This window comes from Saccoglossus kowalevskii, chromosome 14 (assembly GCF_978046115.1).
Source record: "Saccoglossus kowalevskii chromosome 14, keSacKowa6.1, whole genome shotgun sequence".
NCBI lineage: Eukaryota > Metazoa > Hemichordata > Enteropneusta > Harrimaniidae > Saccoglossus > Saccoglossus kowalevskii.
Window position 1 is genome coordinate 31698943 of NC_140654.1, and position 21218 is coordinate 31720160.

The 21218-nt window shown below is 35.2% G+C and overlaps 1 protein-coding gene across 1 annotated transcript; it reads right to left on the bottom strand.

The window, feature by feature from the left end:
- Positions 1 to 2231: 2231 nt before the first annotated feature.
- Positions 2232 to 20867, bottom strand: LOC100375339 (dolichyl-diphosphooligosaccharide--protein glycosyltransferase subunit STT3A). Its single transcript, XM_085508133.1, has 13 exons — positions 20779 to 20867; positions 18101 to 18225; positions 17747 to 17929; positions 17408 to 17553; positions 16676 to 16873; positions 14092 to 14283; positions 11577 to 11733; positions 10741 to 10893; positions 9468 to 9550; positions 8725 to 9192; positions 8099 to 8201; positions 3946 to 4134; positions 2232 to 2584 (listed from the first exon to the last, which is right to left on the bottom strand). The coding sequence occupies exons 2-13, from the start codon at positions 18216 to 18218 to the stop codon at positions 2439 to 2441; spliced, it is 2136 nt and encodes a 711-aa protein (XP_085364259.1). The 5' UTR covers positions 18219 to 18225; positions 20779 to 20867; the 3' UTR covers positions 2232 to 2438.
- Positions 20868 to 21218: the final 351 nt, after the last annotated feature.

The window sequence follows — 21218 nt, forward strand, 5'->3', positions numbered from 1 at the left end:
TATTGGGAGGGGTGTGTTACACAAGGCATATTGGGAGGGGTGTGTTACATAAGGCATATTGGGAGGGGTGTGTTACACAAGGCATATTGGGAGGGGTGTGTTACACAGGGCATATTGGGAGGGGTGTGTTACACAGGGCATATTGGGAGGGGTGTGTTACACAAGGCATATTGGGAGGGGTGTGTTACACAGGGCATATTGGGAGGGGTGTGTTACACAAGGCATATTGGGAGGGGTGTGTTACATAAGGCATATTGGGAGGGGTGTGTTACACAAGGCATATTGGGAGGGGTGTGTTACACAGGGCATATTGGGAGGGGTGTGTTACACAAGGCATATTGGGAGGGGTGTGTTACACAGGGCATATTGGGAGGGGTGTGTTACACAAGGCATATTGGGAGGGTTGTGTTACACAAGGCATATTGGGAGGGGTGTGTTACACAAGGCATATTGGGAGGGGTGTGTTACACAAGGCATATTGGGAGGGGTGTGTTACGCAAGGCATATTGGGAGGGGTGTGTTACACAGGGCATATTGGGAGGGGTGTGTTACACAGGGCATATTGGGAGGGGTGTGTTACACAGGGCATATTGGGAGGGGTGTGTTACACAAGGCATATTGGGAGGGTTGTGTTACACAAGGCATATTGGGAGGGGTGTGTTAGATTAAAATATACAGGGATGAAGCACAGACTTTTTATTCATCAAATTTGTATACTCAAAATGACAGAGGCATGAAAAGTGACAGCTCAATGAATCACTGGATATTACATTGCTTACACAGCTGTGAACTAAAACTTTACAAGTCAACTTTTGTTAATCTCTGACCCAGAAACCGCATGAAACAAAGGACGTTTCATTTGGAATACTCCAATCTAATTGATAAGATTTTTGCACAACTCTTGTATTTTTACTCTAATTTTAAGTCAGACCAAACCAAACATTATTGAATGCTGCTTACAGAAATTAGTTTGTACAAAACGGGACCACAGCGGCTGCAACAAAATGTTAATTAGCCTGGTATCAAGAGTAGTTAAATAGTACTCTAATCAGCGCAGGATAATACTGTTCGCTGCCCATTATTTGAAATGCCACCTTCTCATTGGTTGATAAGTACCCTTTGCAGATGTTATCAGACGTGCTTGAGGTCAATACACAAACATAAAAAAACAAACTCTCACATGTGTAATGATAGTTTAAACAAAAACTGATTCATTCACGTTAAGAGATCCTGGTTATTTTCATCTAGAAAATAGCGTGAACGTGTTTTTGTATGTTAAGAATGTTCCACGCACAACTGAAATACAAGCATCTACAACACCCTAATCACACCGTCAATTTCTTCATCTCCAAGCTAACACAGCATGTATATAAAACATTTTGATACATTATAACTGAAGAGAATGTTTGCCTTAAGACTGGACTACCAATTATTATGCACATCCCTAACATTGCTCCATTATCACAGTATAAAGGGCAGTGCGGTGTCTTTATTCTCTAAACCTGTCCTTGAAACTCGCATCAGAATGCCAGTTGGAAGTCTGTCATCATCAGAAGACATTAAAAATAATGGTTTTAGTGTATTTCATTAAATTTTATTGAGCATAAATGAGACTATAAATGTAGCAATATTAACAGACAAAGTATTTTATTTTCAATTACTGGAGTGAGACCTATGAAAAAATCAGGATTGCTATAAGTAACTGAATATTTGGACAAAACAGATACAAAATGTACTATTAAAGAAACAACACAGACTGTTTCAATAATTTAAACATAATGGTCACATTAGACCCTTGTCTAATATATATCAGCAAAAAAATATAAATTTTACCTTGGCATTCTTCGTATGTAACAAAGTCGCTGAGTTTACGATAGTATTGGTACGATCCAAAAAAAAAAAAGGTTTTGCTTCTAGTCATTGCGTGCATCAGTTTGAAAGTCGCACCTGACATTTTATTTATTTCGCATAACGACAGAATAGAGGAAATGTTTTGTGTTTCAGGGGATGATTTGTGAATCTAAGTCAACCTTAAATGCATGTATTTGAAAGCATTATCTAATAAATCTGAAACATTATCTCGTTGTTGTGGCATTGAATAATCTTAAAAAAACCCACAAAAATAAATGCTGAAACCATATCACCACATCATTTTTTAATTTTCCCTATGAGAAGAAGCAAAATCTATTTTTTTTTTGTCTAATGAAAAGGACCATGAAAAACACCACCTGTTGACGCCATTTTTTAATCAACTTTATTGTCGATAGGGACTTTCAGCAGATAATGTGTTAACACTGCACTTATTGCCCACCTAATACCAATTACAAATAATTTAGTGTAAAATTTCAGTAGACTCATCATGTACAGTAATGTTGTAACATTGTTTTATCTAAACAGCTAAAGTGATTAACAATTGTATGAATGATTTTTTTTGATATTTAAATGCCTCTGTTTTCCAAATCTTTGACTCTGTAGATACGAACAAGCCAATGCTCTGTTGTATATGCTTCTTCTAACACATCCAATTCAAAGTCTTTGTTGCCAATTTCAGCATTACGTACACGATCATAACCTGTAGGTTTACCTGAAAAGAAAGAAGTAAATTATTACATATAATTTAACAAAATGGATATGGAATCCAAACCTGTCATTGAAAAACCTATCTATAACTACACCATGGTGTCTGTGGATTCAATAATTTCAGCGTATTGCCAGATTTGATATAATGTATCTTATGGTGTCTTGGGGACTTAATTTGTTAACGGGTACTAATAATTCAGCATTCAAGACCAGAAGAATTTTTTAGCAAGTCTGAAGAAGAAACTTGATGTGAAGTTTAGACAGTAGATGGTCTACATCATTCCTTTCTGTATTATATAACCTTTCCAATTCTTAATCTATTGTAATTTAAATCATAGTACTCTACTTTGTGTTGTGCGAGGAATTGTTATCATTCGTGGGAAGAGAAAAAACTCAGGTTTGTAAAGTTCAGATCAAAAAAAAAATTTAATTTAGGAGTGAAATGACACAAACTGACTCTTATTGAAAAGCATAGAATGAAGCAGACCTGAAGGAGAATGGAATGACGTATTCTGACTGAATCCTATTAAGAGAATGAAATGAAGCAGACCTGAAGGAGAATGGAATGACGTATTCTGACTGAATCCTATTAAGAGAATGAAATGAAGCAGACAGAGCCTCCCTGTAAATCAATATCAGCCGCTCAAAATAATAACCAAGTAGTTAACACATTACAAAGAATTTCTTAAACTCTATAGACAAGAATATCAAAGGTCCGATTTTTGTAGATGAAACAAGCGTGTTCAGAATACCATATATCAGTGTAATTCTTCAAGAATGTAGAATTTGTGAAAAAACAAAAGAAATCATATCTGCCAGACAGGGCACTCATTTACAGATTTCACCAACAAAATTGAATCGGCTGTTTGGAATTTGCTTCTAGTAGGATAATCATCCATAATTTTGAAGATATCACCTTTCTGCATGCAGATTGAAAAGATTTGATAGTCTTATAAATATGAACAACATTTATTACTATCAATTCATATTTTGCCTGTTTGGTTTCAAAATTAAATTTCACAGAACGTACATATTAATTTGAACAGTATTCGCTTTTTGCACAACAATAGTAATCCCATCTGGTGATGATAGCACATAGCCCCAACATGGATGGACTGTCTAAACACGAAGCACCAGTCAAGAGAACTATTTAAGATAGCCTTTAAATGAAACAGGCCAAACTTTGCATGCTTGGCCACAACCGTATTATTACACTAGTGATATAATGTCCTATTAATTGGTGGGAGAAGTTATAGTTCAGCTAAGATCAAATGCTACTATATAAACCTAGAATATAGAGAGTAAGGAGACCCATTACCCCAATATTCTGGAGAGAATCCAATTTCATACATCTTGACTACTTACCTGCTTCAGTGTACACTTGTCCAAATCTATAGTAGCACATTTTGTACATTAAACAATTGAGTAATGTAGAGGAGCCTTCTCTGTCAACTCTGAATTCACCAGTGGGTGTGTAGTAATCGTGTTCTTTGATGTGTTCCCCTCTCTCAGTACTTCCACCGATACGAACCATCCATAAAAACTTGTTGATATCTAAGAACAAATGATACAAGTGAAAATATTCCAATACATGCGAATGTTAAAGGAATTGAAACTTGTTTTCTTTAGTGACGGGGTGGGTAGTCATGTGTTAGAGCATTGAACAAAATCATGATTCGACCCGAAGAGCGCCAAAGTTAATATTTGTCACCATTCATAAATCTTAAGTTTTTCTCAATTTTTACTAAAATTTGGATCAAGATATGCAGTCAATAGGAAATTATGTACATGTGGTCCAAAAATTATCAAAAAAAATACATAAAAGTGGAAAAATCTACCAATCAAAGAAAGCTTAGAAAGAACTCCCGTGTGCTGAGAGTATTGAAGACACATTACAAATTAATTCAAAATTACTTGTACATGAGATATTGATGGAAAAGCTGAAAACTAATTATGTAAATCAGGTAACTAATATGAACAGAACAGAACATAAAAATTATGAATTATTATGCTAATTAGAGAATTAATATGAACAAATTTTAACCCAAAATTAATCAGGCCTGTCTATTGTCCTAGAGCATTTATGTACCAAATTTTATTCAACTGTGATGATCAGTAATTGAGATATCAGTGTTAATTAATTATATTAATTAGGTGATTAATAAGCATAAATATTTACCAAAAACTAATTGGGTTTCTGCATAGTTCTCTTTAAAAGTTTCATTAAAATCCAATTTGTGGTTCTTTATATATCAGTGGAACATTATGCAAATTAGGTAATTAATATCCAATTAAGGTAGCGAGACTTATTTGTGTTGAAAATTACGATTTTCACATTTATTTATTAATTGATGAATTGCACTATATATAACTTTCATATGATAAAGTCAACATAACATAGAATGTCATGTAAGTTGGTTAAAATGTAGATTTTCTGAAGGGAAGCAAGGCAGCCTCAGTAGTGTTTTCCAAAATCAACAACACAGGTTTAATCTGTGTGCCTATAAGTTTCAAAGATAAACTCAAGACAAAGCAATGTTAGGATGTGTTATCAGTAGCTTTCTGACACACAATGAGTGTTTCCAAACATTTGAGTGGTTTGTCTCCGCCCCTGTTTGTTTCACAGATTAGTCATTTGCATATGAATGTGTCAGACACAAGGTCACACAGCCACTGAAAAAAATCATTGATTTTGGTGTTTTCATATGTCGAATTTATCCAATGATAGCTATCCCATTCCTTTATTTTTTTTGGTTTCTAATAGCCTTACACATTTGGATGCCCCTACACATGGTAAAACAGACCTTGATGGGAAAACAAATTGATTGTGCCGATAAACAAGCTTGAAAATCTTTGCTGTTACTTCATGGACGTTTTCTAGTAGTTTATGTTTTTCAAAATACAAGGTCTTTAACAAAAAATAGCGTATACTTATTGTCGTCGGATTAACACCAAATTTTCACAGCTTTAAGGTGACAATGAGAGAAACTTGAATGTGTCCAGGCAAACTATTTCATCGATTATTTACCAACGAGTTGTGGTTTGAGTTGGGGGCAATGTGACTAAAACAGTAATTGAAATTCAGCACACTATTTTTTAAAACGCGTTGCTTGAATAAAACTGACCAGACACATTCAATTTACCAGACTATTGAACAACTAAGAAAAGTAAAAAAAATACTTCTTATCGCCAGCGTAAATGCGTAATTATTTTTTTTACAGAAAAAGTAATTTTTCACCTTTAATTGAGTAACGTGTCGTAGAATGCAGATACGGGTATGCAAGATACACTTGTGAAAAGCTTGAAGTCTGGCGATTCTAAAAATATATACTTTCCTGGGTCTATTTGTAGTCATTTAGTCACAATTAGAAGATGAAAACAAGTATGCAAACTAATCAGGTCTCTGCATAATCCTAGAAGATCTAAGTAGCAAGTCTCATTGAAATATGATGATTACTACTGAAAATTAATTAATTATGCAAATTAGGTAATTAATATGTACTCATATTACCCTAAAAACTATCAGGTCTGTGCAGTGTCTTATGACATCTATGTACCAAGTGTCATTGAAATGTGATGATTACTACTTGAAATATCAAAATCTGAAAATTAATTAATTATGCAAATTAGCTAATTAATATATACTGATATTGCCCTAAAAACTATCAGGTCTGTGCAGTGTCCTATGACATCTATGTACCAAATTTCATTGAAATGGGATGATTACTACTTGAAATATCAAAAGTTGAAAATTAATTAATTATGCAAATTAGGAAATTAATATGTACTCATATTACCCTAAAAACTATCAGGTCTGTGCAGTGTCCTATGACATCTATGTACCAAGTTTCATTGAAATGTGATGATTACTACTTGAAATATCAAAAGCTGAAAATTAATTAATTATGCAAATTAGCTAATTAATATATACTGATATTACCCTAAAAACTATGAGGTTTGTGCAGTGTCTTTATTGAAATGTGATGATTAGTACTGGAGATATCAGTGGAAAAGCCGAAAATTGATTAATCATTATGCAAATTAGGTAATTAATATTGGAAAGATTTTTACCCAAAACTAATCAAATCTGCGCATTAGTTTGGAGCATCTGTGTGTCAAGTTTCATCAAAATCCAATGAGTGGTTCTTTAGATATCAGTGGAACAGTGATGGAAAAGCTAAAAATCAGCTAATTATCATGCAAATTAGGTAATTAATATGCATGGATTTTTACCAAAACCTAATCAAATCTGCGCATTGGCCCAGAGCATCTATGCACCAAGTTTCATCAAAAGCTGATGTATGGTTCTTGAGATATCAGTGGAACAGACGGACACACACACAGACACACATACAGACACACTAACTGCAAAGACTCACTTTTTGTGCTTCGCACACGGGAGTCAAAAATTTGTCGCTCAAAAGGTTAAAGATGTGGGTGTAAATTCTTTATAGATTTTAATGTAAAACAAATGTAATTTGCTTATTCGCGAGCAGACTTATTTTTTAGGCATCCCGTGTCAAAATGGCAGTTCTCTCGCCATCAACTTCAGACAGCTTGTTGACTGCTGGAAAGTTCTATCTTAAAGAAAAAAAATTAAATTGTATGCAAAAATATAGGCGACAAACTAAAATGTAATGACCCATGATTTTCTTGGTTTTTACACTCATTTTGTTATAAAATATTAATTCCAATTTATCAAATTCCGTAACTATAAGAACACTATTATTATACAGTTCTCTATTGTGCCAATATTAGTTGGCATGAGTGGCACGTCATTTCAGCTTTGAGGGCCCACTGCGGGTTTAAATGTACTGTAGAATACTTTATTTTCGCTTGGAATTCATTTTCGCTATTTTCGCTGAAGGGATGATTACGTGAAAATAAAATCCAGCGAATATACTTTTTTTCCTATATTTCACATTAAACTCATCAAAAATCAGTGAAAATAAATTCCATACAAAATGCCCAAAAAGCCTTTTCAGCGAAAATTAATTCCAGCGAAAATAAAGTATTTTACAGTATGTACTTTTTAGTGAGCTTATTGATTGATTTATCTGAATATAAGAGGTTAATCTTGTTTAAATAGCTTGATCCACCAAAACAACTAACAAGAGTTTCTTAGGGCCCCTCCCCAATAACTAACTCTAACCCCTCTCATTTTCATTATATATGCCTTTTTCAGGACATGTTTATTTATCTTGAGGGGCATACAAAATTACATTAGAGGGCTAGAGTGTTATTAGGAATTGGGGAGCCTCAAGGAACTCTTTCCAAACAATCAGTGTTTTTTTGTTATGTGATAAAAACGGTTACAATTTTCATGGAAACAAGATCAGACTTTATTTTTTCTTTGTCATTTACTTGATGGAGCCTGTGACACTGTAAAATGGCATTGTCGCTTGTCTCATTAAGTAGCTGAAGTAGGTGGGCTGTGATACAAACCAAGCGAACACTAACTAAAATTAGTGTTGTGTAACTACAATTTTGACAGAGTCAGAGATAATGGATATCTTACCATCAGATGAATATCCAGTTAATCCACCAAAGATAACAAGTACATAATCCACATCCAACTCGCGCATTATTTCATACGCTTTCTCTTCTGTCGAAGCCATTGCCTAAAAGGAAAACCATAATATTCAACACATGAGAACAGTACATTTTAGACAAGGACAGCGCCCTCTAGTAATAATATAGAGAAAGCCTGTGACACGTTTTTAGCAATCAGTGGTACATGTACTTATAAATCTTTCCAATTCTCAGCGTTGACAATTCAGATACAAACAAAACTTGATTTAACATTATTTATATTATTTTCAGATAGTAAGCTGTGGTATCCTAATGAGTTATACTCTTAGATTATCGCTAGAACATAACAATGCTTTAACATAATACTAAGAGTGATTCACTACATAGAAGCTCAATTGCAGAGAAATAAAGATTTTATATTATTTGGCCTGAGTACAGAATTACGTCAAGTGATTCCTTTTGGGAGTCATAGCAACTGGCATGCTATTTGCATACATGCTTAAAAATCTACATATTTAAAATCACACAACTAGCATGCTTAAATCGCATGAGTAACATTCAGTGTGTTAGTTACAATATTGATCAATACTGAGGAAGCACATTATCTCATACCTGTCCAACTCTAGATATATGCGTATTATTCCAAGTGTTATTATCAACCAGTATTGTCCGATTAGCCATAGCCGTGATTTGATAACCATAATCCCACCACGACATTATCTTAGCATCTTCAGGGGTGTTATGACGTAGCCAGTAGTACGATTCACGGAAGTCATCAAATATGATACGTCCACCATCAGCAGCTCGAGCCGACAACACGATAGATGGCGAAGAGTAGGCTTCTGATGTTACCCAGGTACAATGAAAGGTGTAGGTCATTAAGAACAAAGACATTAACAGAATTACAGCCGTAGCAATTTCGTTCTTCAGTGGGTAGCTTGTGTCTGCTTTCTTGGATTTCTTTTCACGACGCGACATGTCCAAATTTTTCATGTAGTTGCTGAGTACAGAGGAGACTCCAATACCAGCTAGAATACACATGACTGGTGCTAAGACCAACATAAGACGCACCATAACACCCTGCAAATCAATAAAAGAATGATGAACATACAGTCAAACCTGTGTTACTTTTATATAAAGAGCTATGCAATTGATGCACACTTGGTCAAATAAACCTGTATATACTGTAAAATACTTTATTTGAGCTGGAATTAATTTTCACTATAAAGACTTTTTTGGTGTTTTGTATGAATCTATTTTTACTGAATTGTTACTGAATTGTTATACACAGGTTTAGTTTAAGAATGAACAGTAGTGAGTATGAATTGATGTTTACTGACACTACGTATACTTACTGAGAAGTAAAGACTTGTAATACCGTACATGATGATAAAGATATTAGCATCTGTCAACTTGCTAAAGCAGTAATACATCCCAACTAAAAATACAAAAAAAAAAATTATAATGCAAAGGGTTGATTAAAGTTGTATTGTCAGAAAAACTTTTGAAAGCCTTTTCAACTTTGAGTAACTTGGCCAAAAATCACATAGGAAGCTGAAATATTACAATTTATTTATTAAATCATTTGTCATATAAAATATTCAGTTGATGCATTGTTGTTCATAGTGATTTGATGACATCCTAAGATGCTGAAAACTCATTGTGACTTGATGACACCCTAAGATGCTGAAAACTCATTGTGACTTGATGACACCCTAAGATGCTGAAAACTCATTGTGACTTGATGACACCCTAAGGTGCTGAAAACTCATTGTGACTTGATGACACCCTAAGACACTGAAACCTCATAGTAACTTGATGACACCCTAAGACACTGAAACCTCAGTGACTTGATGACACCCTAAGATGCTGAAAACTCATTGTGACTTGATGACACCCTAAGATGCTGAAAACTCATTGTGACTTGATGACACCCTAAGGTGCTGAAAACATATAGTAACTTAATGACACCCTAAGACACTGAAACCTCAGTGACTTGATGACACCCTAAGACGCTGAAAACATATAGTAACTTAATGACACCCTAAGACACTGAAATGTTCAGAATATTCAGTTGATGCATTGTTGTTCACAGTGATTTGATGACACCCTAAGATGCTGAAAACTCATAGTAACTTGATGACACCCTAAGACACTGAAACCTCAGTGACTTGATGACACCCTAAGACGCTGAAAACATATAGTAACTTAATGACACCCTAAGACACTGAAACCTCAGTGACTTGATGACATCCTAAGACACTGAAAACTCGGTGACTTGATACCTCCCTAAGATGCTGAAAACTCATTGTGACTTGACACACTAAGATGCTGAAAAATCATTTTGACTTAATGACACATAAGACGCTGAAAACAACAAAATGCTGAGAACTACTCAGTGATGTTTAGTTATTAGCTTCTGATACAGATATATTGTGAATATCATAGCTTATAATTACAGTACACTTATCACTTGACATGTCAAGATTTAGCAGACAATACAACTTAAGACATGACATTTATTGATTGCATTGTGAGAATATGTTACGTATTATATTGTTGTTGTTGTTGTTATGGTGACAGTCCATAAACATCGTAATAATAAGTGTCAAAATCATGAAACCTTACCTGGAAACATAAAAACCAACATTTGCAAATCAAAGTAGAAGGAGCTCCATGTTGTCGGTTGATGTTCTGATACAGATGCAATAATAGGGATGTTATTCTTGGCATAGGAGGGATCCAATAAAGAATAGAAACGTCCGGTCCATGGCGAGATTTCTAGACATCAAGTTAAGCAAATATTCAAATGTACTGTTGTGTTGTGTTCTCTCAAATGTAGCAGGGACTATTTATTTATTCCTTATTTGTGTAAATCAACAGAAAGTTTCCCAATTACTGATCTGGAAAATTTAGTTCTAAGGGCAGATATGGGAGAAAAGATCCAATCAAGTAATCTATTACTCTTTGTGATGAGAATGCTCAAGTCCTTTAAAGCAGGGAGTCGTCACCTACGCATGCGTCAGACGGCCATATCGTGTCATTGTTTACTAACAAGCGTCTACCCATGAGCCATTGCATTTTTAGCGTTTATTGTTATCGTCACTTGGGACTAGATTCCTACACGTGCACAGGTGACATCCCTCTCGCTTTAATATCAGTTCTGATTTTAGATCATTGTCAATAAATCAACAGGTGACATCCCTCTCTCTTTAATATCAGTTCTGATTTTAGATCATTGTCAATAAATCAACAGGTGCTTGAACAGGTTTCATTGACTGTTTTCATCTGACCAGTGAATTCTTGAAAACCAACATTATAACAACAGGTATCCGTATATTGTAGCTGAAGACAATAAGTTAAAAGGGCTGCTGGGTAATTAAAATGTTTATCAAAGGTGAGACCCCCAACATGTCCCTGAGTACGTTCAGAGTCCAAAAGCTCTGGTACAATATAAAGGATACTTCCAGTGGCAGTCAAGACAGCACCAACAGCAGTAACAATCAGAGCAGCTACCAATACCAATGTACGGAACAATATCTCAAAGTATTCTTTAGACAGGCGAGATCTAACATAGTCAATGAATGCATGTATTTGACATAATCCAAACACACCTAAGGCCTGAACAAAAATACAGTGAATCATAAATATTTATGTAATTGCTTAAAATTCAGGACAGTAGACAGTTTGTATGCCAACAGTCATGGTGGTGGTGGTGGTGAAGATATAAATTTAGTTAACCGATTTTATGGATAAGGACAGCATACACTATATTACGTCATAACTTATATTGTTTTGAAAGTTTGAATAAGTTAAAAATGCTGTGTTTACAAAAAGACAACTACACATAAAAGCTGCAGATAAATACAGGAATAACAATTTTTATATAGTATTGTCATAGAACAGGTGTATTTTCAATGAAAAACCAGTAAACTACAGTTTTGAGCAAAAAGTATATATATCGATATATTGAGTTATGAGTTTTATGCGTTAAACTGATGTATTTACAGATGTATCATACAAATTCACAAAAGAGAAAATTTGAACAAAAACAGCCAAATTTTGAGTAAAAACTGAAAATTGACTCAAATTTTGTCTGTTGGCTCCAAAATTAGAATCCATTGTCGGCTGAGATAGCTCTGCTGTTAGCAATGCACATTACAATTAAAGAACTGAAGATATCATTAGAAAATTAACAATATATATATAAACATAGTTGAACTCTGGTGACCTTGCCCTTTGTTATATAATATAATTCCCTTTATCATAGTTTGTTTCAATATAAATATGCATTGTCATAATTAATTTTGAATACAAACAAGTTTTGGGGTTGAACCAACAGTGGGGAATCAGTCTACCGAATGTCCTTAAACAATGTAAATATCTTACAAAACATTGGTGCCTTATTTGTTTAATTATTTTAAGGAACATAATTTCCAGCTTTATTCAAAGTAATTCAGATATTTTAGAATAAAAACAAATGTCTCATTGCAAAAAAAAAGTGCTGCATTTAGATGTGAATAGATTCATAAAACATGCAAGATAACAGACAAATTTAGCTGGCTTTAGTCCAAAGTATTTTGTACAGGTGTCTGTCAAAAATTAATGATTCACTGAGACAAATATGAACTGCCTCATTGTGTGACTACTGTATTATATGAAAAGTAAAAAAACACACCCTTTATGAATAGCTATCATGTTGCAAGCTTTGCTTTGTATGCAAATCAACTTAAATAGTTGGTGTCCAGTGGAGGGAGAAGTCAACAGTACTGTTGCCTCCTGAGAATCTACATCTTCAAACACTGCAATCTTTGAAGTGCGTTTTTAAACTAGTATTATAAAAACTCTATCATTCTGTTCTAATAGCTGAAACATATTCCTGTGAGTTTTCATTTGTCAAATACAGAATACATATATTTTAGAATAATTTTCTTTTTAAAATGTGGATGAAATGTTTTGCTTTTAATGTATTTTTTATGTATTGTTTTTGATTTGATAGGCACCCAGTTCATAGGAGTGCTTATATTGATTTTCTGACATCTTGTTTTCTGTAAAGATTTTATTGGTAGGTTTGCAAATGTGTATCAGACTGTGCAATCTCTCCACGAGTTGGTTTTGAAACCCAGTATGGGATTCTGAGATACATTACCAAGGATATTATTACAAGATAAATGATTTGCTTCATTGAACACATACAACAATGCATATTTCCACTGAGATCAGTGACCTTTGATGTGTATCACCAGTGATCAGTCAAGTAGAAACAGTCAAAATATTTTATCAGATTTTCTCAATTTTTGCATGATATTTTCATACAGGACATCTGTTGTTCAAACTCAGGGAAGATTTTATACTGATGAATAAGGTGACCAAGTTTGATAAAGTTTGGAATAGAATTAGTAAAGTTATTATGCACACAATAACAATTATTAACGATGACGACGACGACAACAATGACAACGCCGGACAAAAATTTTCCCTCAATTTACCTTTCCCTTCCATCTTTGATGGTACGGGCAAGGTAAAAATGTATAGCATGTATAGCAATCGGACTTATATCACTTTTTACCAAAAATGACAAAAATATTCACCAAAATTAGAGAATTAAAGATATCATTACAAAATGAACAAATCTGAGAGAGGTCCACATGTAGTACCTATAGATGTAATATCAAAGCAATTGCACTTGCGGTTTTTAACAAGAAGTCGAAAATATCACTTTTTACCAAAAATGACAAAAATATTCACCAAAATTAGAGAATTGAAGATATCATCATGCAATGAACAAATCTAAGAGAGACCTACCCAAGGTACATATACATCAAGTATCAAAGCATTCAGGCTTGTAGTTTTCAAGAAGAAGTCGAAAAAGTAAAACATTGACACGGACGACGACGGACAATCACTCGTATGATAAGCTCCGCTCGACAAAGTCACAGCGGAGCTAAAAAGTAAGAAATTAGCATAACATGTACTTACAGCCATATGTTCACTGGACTGGATAGGTTGAAAACCAACAAATGATATCTGCATAGAGAGAATGGTTCCAAGGCAATACACAGAACAGTAGGCAACGTAGATACGATGTGAAAAACGACCAGCAATCATCAATGCTAAGACATGTAATGGTATCAAGTTGATCAGGAAAACATATCCTCCCCATGACGACACCTGGAAACAAAACAATACTTTATAAAAGTAATTGTACAACATGGTTGTATCATTGTCTAGTTTGATATTGCTGTATTTTGCCTGTCAGTGTATGCACTGGTGTAAAAAACAAAGACAAACTCTTAAAGTTTCCTTCAAAGTTTATCAAAATATGGATGAATCAGTGCACACTCCCCTTGATGAAGGTATCGTCATTTCTGATGCATCAAACAATTAATGGAATAAGTTCCTTTTGCCCCCCCAACCCTATAACACTAACCCTACCCTCCAGTGATCCCCAATTTAATTGTATATCCCCCTCTGTCATGATATTTTTCAGAGCTGAATAGTGTAAGTGCAAGTCCATGCATGGGCGTTGGTCACACAGTTTAATGAGAGAAACTTGACCCTCCCAGAGGATACAGGCCAGGAAACATATGGGCTTCTATTTAGTTTAGAATACTAGGACTTCTTACAGGAACTCCTAAATATCTCATTAAGTCAAGTTGATTAACCAGGGTTTACTTGATGTCACATAGCCATGTATGGCAATGGACAGTTAGAATATACCATTTGGAAATATTCCATTGGCTCTCCCAAATGAAAGCCAACCTCCTTACGATTTACGAGCCATGGCCCATTTAAGGGCTAGTAATCTTGTATTTAGGTTGTCTAATGCTATGATTGTCTTGCGAGACGATGTTTCCATTAACCCGGTATTAACAGGGTTCTCCACGGTTTGAAAATTAAACAGGGCGCGCCAATGTGAAGTGGGCGTGGTACATTTGTAACGTGCATCATTGGCAAGGATGTTGAAAAATGGAAACCAAAAAATCTATTTATCTACATATTATTCCATATGCATAATATATATTTATTATTACAAAATAAATGAGAATTTTGAAGAGCTATTATTAAGTAAACGTCAGCACGTACAATCAGCTGATTTTAGCTGCACGATTCATCACGCGGCGACATCAGTTGTTTACCAGTAATGATCACGTCCAGAAAAAGACGCAACAAGTTTGTTAATTTATTTTCCCAAATAGATACATACATGCTTTATTTAATTTTTAGCAAAAATTTATATTTATGATTTATATTTATTTGGACGAAGCAAAATAAAATGTATGATGTTGCACAAACGTTCGTAATTGGTTCATTAAGAACTTGCATAAATGGCACCAAAAAGCAAGGTGATCAAACGAAATAAAATGTACACAATAGAAGATTTTCAATCTGCAGTTAACAGTTACTATCAAAAATAATAGAATTAGGTATAAAAAACAAAATACATACTTAAAAGAATAATTTTCATTCAAATCGAAAGTTTGTTGATGTCTGCTTCGTTGAAAACAGCTATGACCCGAAAACAGTTCATTTTACTGTGTGCACCCTGATACTATGTAACAGTGCTTTTGATTGGCTAAAGCCTCGCAATGACGCGAAAAACAACCAATCAGAATATTTGTTCCAAGAAGAACACAAGTAAATTTATTTCTTCCACTAATGATGCGAGTTGAAAGCATGGCCGTTTTTACCAGGGTTTTTAAATCGATTTAAAGAAAATTCAACTTTAAATAGTGACATTTAAATATAAACATTTACGTGTTCAAGCAAGCATTCATGTGGACTTCTTGGTGATCAGCAATGTCTGTGATGGTACATCGGCTGCGTTGGTCGTTTACCGATCATGCAAGTGCATAGCTGCCTTTGTTCGACTCGGCGGTGACGATGTTGCCGCTACCGCTAGTCTTGGTTTTAATCATAGACATTATGTTTTAACAAATGGTTGTAGCGATAACGATTTTATATATTTGACGTCACTCTGGCAGTAAAAATGTGGGTACGGTAATGCACTTTACTAGGCCACATGTTCATTTTTAATTGTGTTGAAAAAACATTTTTGTTCGGTGGTTTTATCATCTCACGGTGACCTGCTACGATAACAAGCCGGAATTTTCACAGTTGCACCTTAAAACAATGAACCAGTTACCCTGAACGCAATGAATCATTTTGGAAGACAATGAGTGTTGGCCTGTTTTGTAAACAATTTTTTGTCTGAGACCATGCAGGGCGCACAGGAAATACAACAGGGCGCTGACAATTTAAACAGGGCGCCAATTTCAGATAACAGGGCGCGTCACCCTGTTAAAACCCCTCGTGGAGAACACTGATTAATAAAGAGTTATTATATCGTGAACAACATGTCTGATCATTGGTTGGTTGTTGACTGAAATGGTATTATACTGGGGTCTTCACACTACCCAAATAAGAAGTTTATCACACCCTCCTAGGGACACCCATAGTTATCCAGAGGGGGATAACACAATTGAATTGGGGGCTGGGGTGAGGGTACAAAAGGAATACTTTCCTGATTAATGATGACAAGTGAAATACAAGGTAAGCTTACCATGTAAAAGTATGCAATGGCACACATGGTACCCCAGAAGAGAGAGCCAGTCTTGACAGCTTTGATCCAGAGTGTGTAAGTCAACAACATACAGAAGATAGCGATACCTTCGTTGTCATAGGAACCAGCAACAGAACGAGATATGTAACCTGGTACAATAGCAATCATTACAGCAGCTACCAGACCTGCACCTGCATCCTGTAACAAGTACATCATAAAATATTAAATCAAATTTTAGTCTGGATCACATCAATTTATTTGGTACAGGGTTACAAGTGTATAAAGAACTTATTATAATAACTGTTTTTTTTTTATTGTCTAGCTTGTTACCCATTAAAGGGCAGTGGTCATTGCACCAGACATGAGCGAAATATGGGTCTCACATGGACAAAGAAGATTTGACTGTTGCATAGACCATAGTACAAATTGAGACGTTACCAAATTTTAACTGGGTAATTTCTTTGTTGATTGGAAGGAATACAAGACTCATCAGTAATAATTAGTTCATGTCGCGCCCAGATCAAAGCTCCTACTTGTGATTTCAATTAGAAGAGTGCATTGGATTATGGGAGAATCAATGAACAAAAATGTTACACATGCACAGCGTGAAAACCACCGTTCTTTAATAATTTCATGTTCAAGCCCATAGCTCCATGAATTAGATAATCTTAACACATATGGAAGCATTTGTCTGACAAATAACAGTTAAGATAAGTAACAAAAGTATATTACCTTCAGCTCCTTGGTGAGATGGTAGGTAACCAACGTTGTCAAGGAAGAAAAGAAAGGTGCCAGGAACACACACACATTACGAATCTCAATTGTAATGTTTAAGAAATGCAAAATATGATAAAATGCTGCAGAGGTCACCATCAAACCTACAAACAAATCAGAATGCAAGGAGTGGGTACTATATAGCTCAGAAAGTTTCTCTGTATTGGGTAGGTTATAGAAATGACAAACCATCAGTTCACTGCACAACTATATTCTAAGAACCACTCTAAATTCCACTCAAGTTTGGCTGCAATTTCAGTCGATGATAAACTCTGAATTCTTGGTAGTGTTGAATACCTGGATAAATGGTGCCTCCAATAATTCTGCCAAGTGGATACCATGCTCTATCATCAAACCAATTATGGAATTTATAAAATCCTTCTTCTGCAAGGAACCTTGTTGTTCGGTAGTTGAAATAAGGATCAAATTCATGGATGACACTCTCAAAGCGCAAAACAGAGAACAGACGTGTAGAGAATGCTGAAACAAAGAATATCAAACTCTTGGTTAGGCCAAATGAAACACATTTGGTGATTTCGATAAGGGCCTAAAAAAATACTTTTCCCAACAAGTTTTACTTGTAGGTTTCTATGAAAACACAATCAGAATCTAACTACAGATGAAAATGTCTGAATTACACTATTAACTCACATAGTACCATTGCAGATCCTAACACCAATAACTTGAGAAATGTGTCTTGTTTTTCATAAGACATTCTAATCCCCAGCCAGGAGGGCCCAGCAGAGCCTGGTAAAGTTGGTGACTTCATTATCAACCTAAAATTTGAAAACATATAGTAAGATATATACATGTATATTGAATTAATATTACATGTCGAATATTAAACCTGTTTGCCTATTGGGACAACTAAGAAAATAAACTTCATACATGTAGTTCATTGTAGTATTATCAAACGTACAGTCTCTACATTTTTAACATGTTAATTAAAGAGCAGAAAATCAAGATGACTTTGTTGTCAACAATTATTCAGGTGTATTTTGGAAAAAATAGTGTTCATAGTTTATTGTACAACTGCATTTCCATGTGTTGTAATGATACTAGATTGGGGCTTCACCACCGGTTATCATACATGGCTGAGAAAGTTTGTAATTCTAATTTTTTCTCTAAAACTTAAGGCAGTAAGACACATTTATTATCAGCAATAATATGAGAATACCACAAAGTTTGCATGAAGGCAGCATTATGATCATATTGAAATAGTGTATTAGAAGTCAATGCAATCCCACATGGCCTGAATGCATAATTTGCGGGATCTCGTGACAACTTTATAGTTATCACAGTCCCTCTGGGACATCTTTTTGTGTGTGTGTCGTAATAATTTAGCCAGATGTAACAATGCAAAATGCCAGCCAAATGTATTTGTTCAAGCACCATCACCCTGCCTTGCCACTACACATCCTCAATTTCAATTGTATACTGTGGAATACTTTATTTTCGTGGTAAGGAAATTAGCATGAAAATAAAAACACCACAAAGTGTTTACATCTCATGAATAATTAATGAGGCCAACTTGCTGCCATATTGGATCATAGTGAATAACATGCTAAGTTACTACACACACTCTAAAACAATAAACAAGTTATTAAATGACGAAATTAAGTTTTATTTTCTTTACATAAATATTTATACATACAAATACCAGTACAGTAAAAAAAATTGGCAATATTAATTCACAATTTCAAAATATCATTCAGTTCCGATGTAGGCCAAATATTCATGGCCAATACTAGTATTGTGTAAATCCACAGCCAAGCAGAGTGCGCTGATTTTTGAAGTAGGACAATTACTTTCTCTGAATAATGGAATCTTCATTACTCCAGTGAGAAGTGGAAAATTTACTTGGCTGACTTCCTCGTTCTCCAAACGAACACTGGCCTGATCGCAATTAACGATCAACTCATTCAAATATTCTGTTCAGACACGACATTCTTAAATCGTTAGAGGAATGCAAATGTGATATCAAAATCGCTTGGAAGTTTTTTTTACTTCTTTCGTGCCTTTTCTCTTTACAAAATTCATCTGCTTCAGAAGCGACTTCGCCCAGGATTTACTAATGTTTACTGTTCTATGGACTCATTGCACTAATCCTTGTGTTGCAGCCATAACAATTCCTTTATCACCCCACCACTTACACGACTCCACTGCTGCACCTTGATATCAAGCTTATGGCTGATGAGAAGTGGCTGACCATGTTGACCCTTTGGTAAAGCTGTAACAAATGAATCTTGTTTTTGTTTTCACATGCTTCTGATGCTACTCTCAGAAACATTTTTTTCCCCCCAAGATCTTTGCTAAACTTACAAGAGTCGATCGTCCAGTTTTTGCCCACATTTCATCAGAATAAAAATTGTAGTCACCACGTTTTCGTTTGCAGGACACAGAAACAATTCCTTCATAGCGGTGTTAGCAGCTTTGATGGATTTCGCCTCGACAAGAATACTTCACGTGGGCCAGGTTTACCTAGGCCAGAGGATGTCAGTAGATTAACTTGCTTCAGCCAATTCGTTATCAGAGACAAGGAGTATACAGTTCTTGAATGTAAATTAAACTGACAAACTTGATGAACATCACTGGTTTTTAAAGGTAAAAACCTTTGTTCTTAATGTGTTCTATTTTCAAAACTAGTTAAATGTCGAACATTCAGGCATAAGCCACATTAGGTAGCTTCTGCTTTCACTAATCAAAATCTGGAGCAGTTCCTGCCTAGCTGGGCAAGTGAAAGCTTGAAATTCCGAAAATAAAATACTGTGGAAATAAAATATTCCACAGTAGTAGTGGTTTACTTATAATTATTTGGAGGGGCATTATGAATTACATTGGGGGGGGGGGGGCTGGAGTTAGGGTTCAGGTTAAGGGGCAGTCACATGCTACCCTCCAAGAGAAACAAACAAGTGTTCTGATGAGATGTAAACGTGATGTACGTTTTCAAATACGGAAGACGTTTGATCACTACTATCGACTACTACTATGTTATAAAAACACTTTTTAACAGACTTTCACAATAAAAAAAAATTATTGCAATTATTACCATGCAATTTACAATCTCCATGGCTTCCCTAACTACATGCACTATTTTAGCGGCAGTGACCGATTTTCTGTTAAGTAGCAATTATAATATCAAGCAAGAGAAACAATCACGATAAAGGCGTCAACGTGTGCAATATGGATAGAAATGTACACGTTGACGATGGCAGACGCTAGGTCTACTGCAAGTATGGGAATTATTCAGTAAGCTTTGTAAACTTTCGATAAAGTACATTTCTTACTTTCCCTGTGTTAATTTTGAGCGGGCAAAACGATAATCTCACCTCGGACGATGCTTGGAGCCAACAAAATTCGACTTTTTAAAGCATGTGCAACAACACTGACCGTACCCAACTAACGTCGATCAGCTGAAAGGACCGAGAATTACCGAGAAGACCCGACTTTGTTTTTGGTTGCTGATTGGACAGCGATATTTTCCGACAATGTACGAAAGTATTTTTTCACATGGAGAAAGTGCATGTATACATGAAGTCTATGTTATATATATATATAAAGCTGCATCAATAATCGTGTCTTAGAAAACACGTATCTAGCGAATAGTTTGCAGAATTAAACAAGTGCAAATAACGCGCATGGATGTCGCCACGTTGCAGATTCTCGGACGGTAGCTAGGCGTATGCCACCGAGTCTGTGATTGGTAGTTGTCAAAATAAAAGGCTGTTTCTCATTGGTGCACACGCTGTGGACAGAGGTACTTATTTAT

What these genes read in the sequence shown, in the direction of transcription:
- LOC100375339 (XM_085508133.1), bottom strand. Translation starts at nt 18,218, where the DNA reads ATGAAGTCACCAACTTTACCAGGCTCTGCTGGGCCCTCCTGGCTGGGG. An exon ending in AGGATCTGCAATGGTACTAT is followed by an intron (nt 17,930 to 18,100) that starts GTGAGTTAATAG and finishes TCTTTGTTTCAG; the next exon opens with CATTCTCTACACGTCTGTTC. An exon ending in AACTGGATATTCATCTGATG is followed by an intron (nt 4,135 to 8,098) that starts GTAAGATATCCA and finishes ATTTGTTCTTAG; the next exon opens with ATATCAACAAGTTTTTATGG.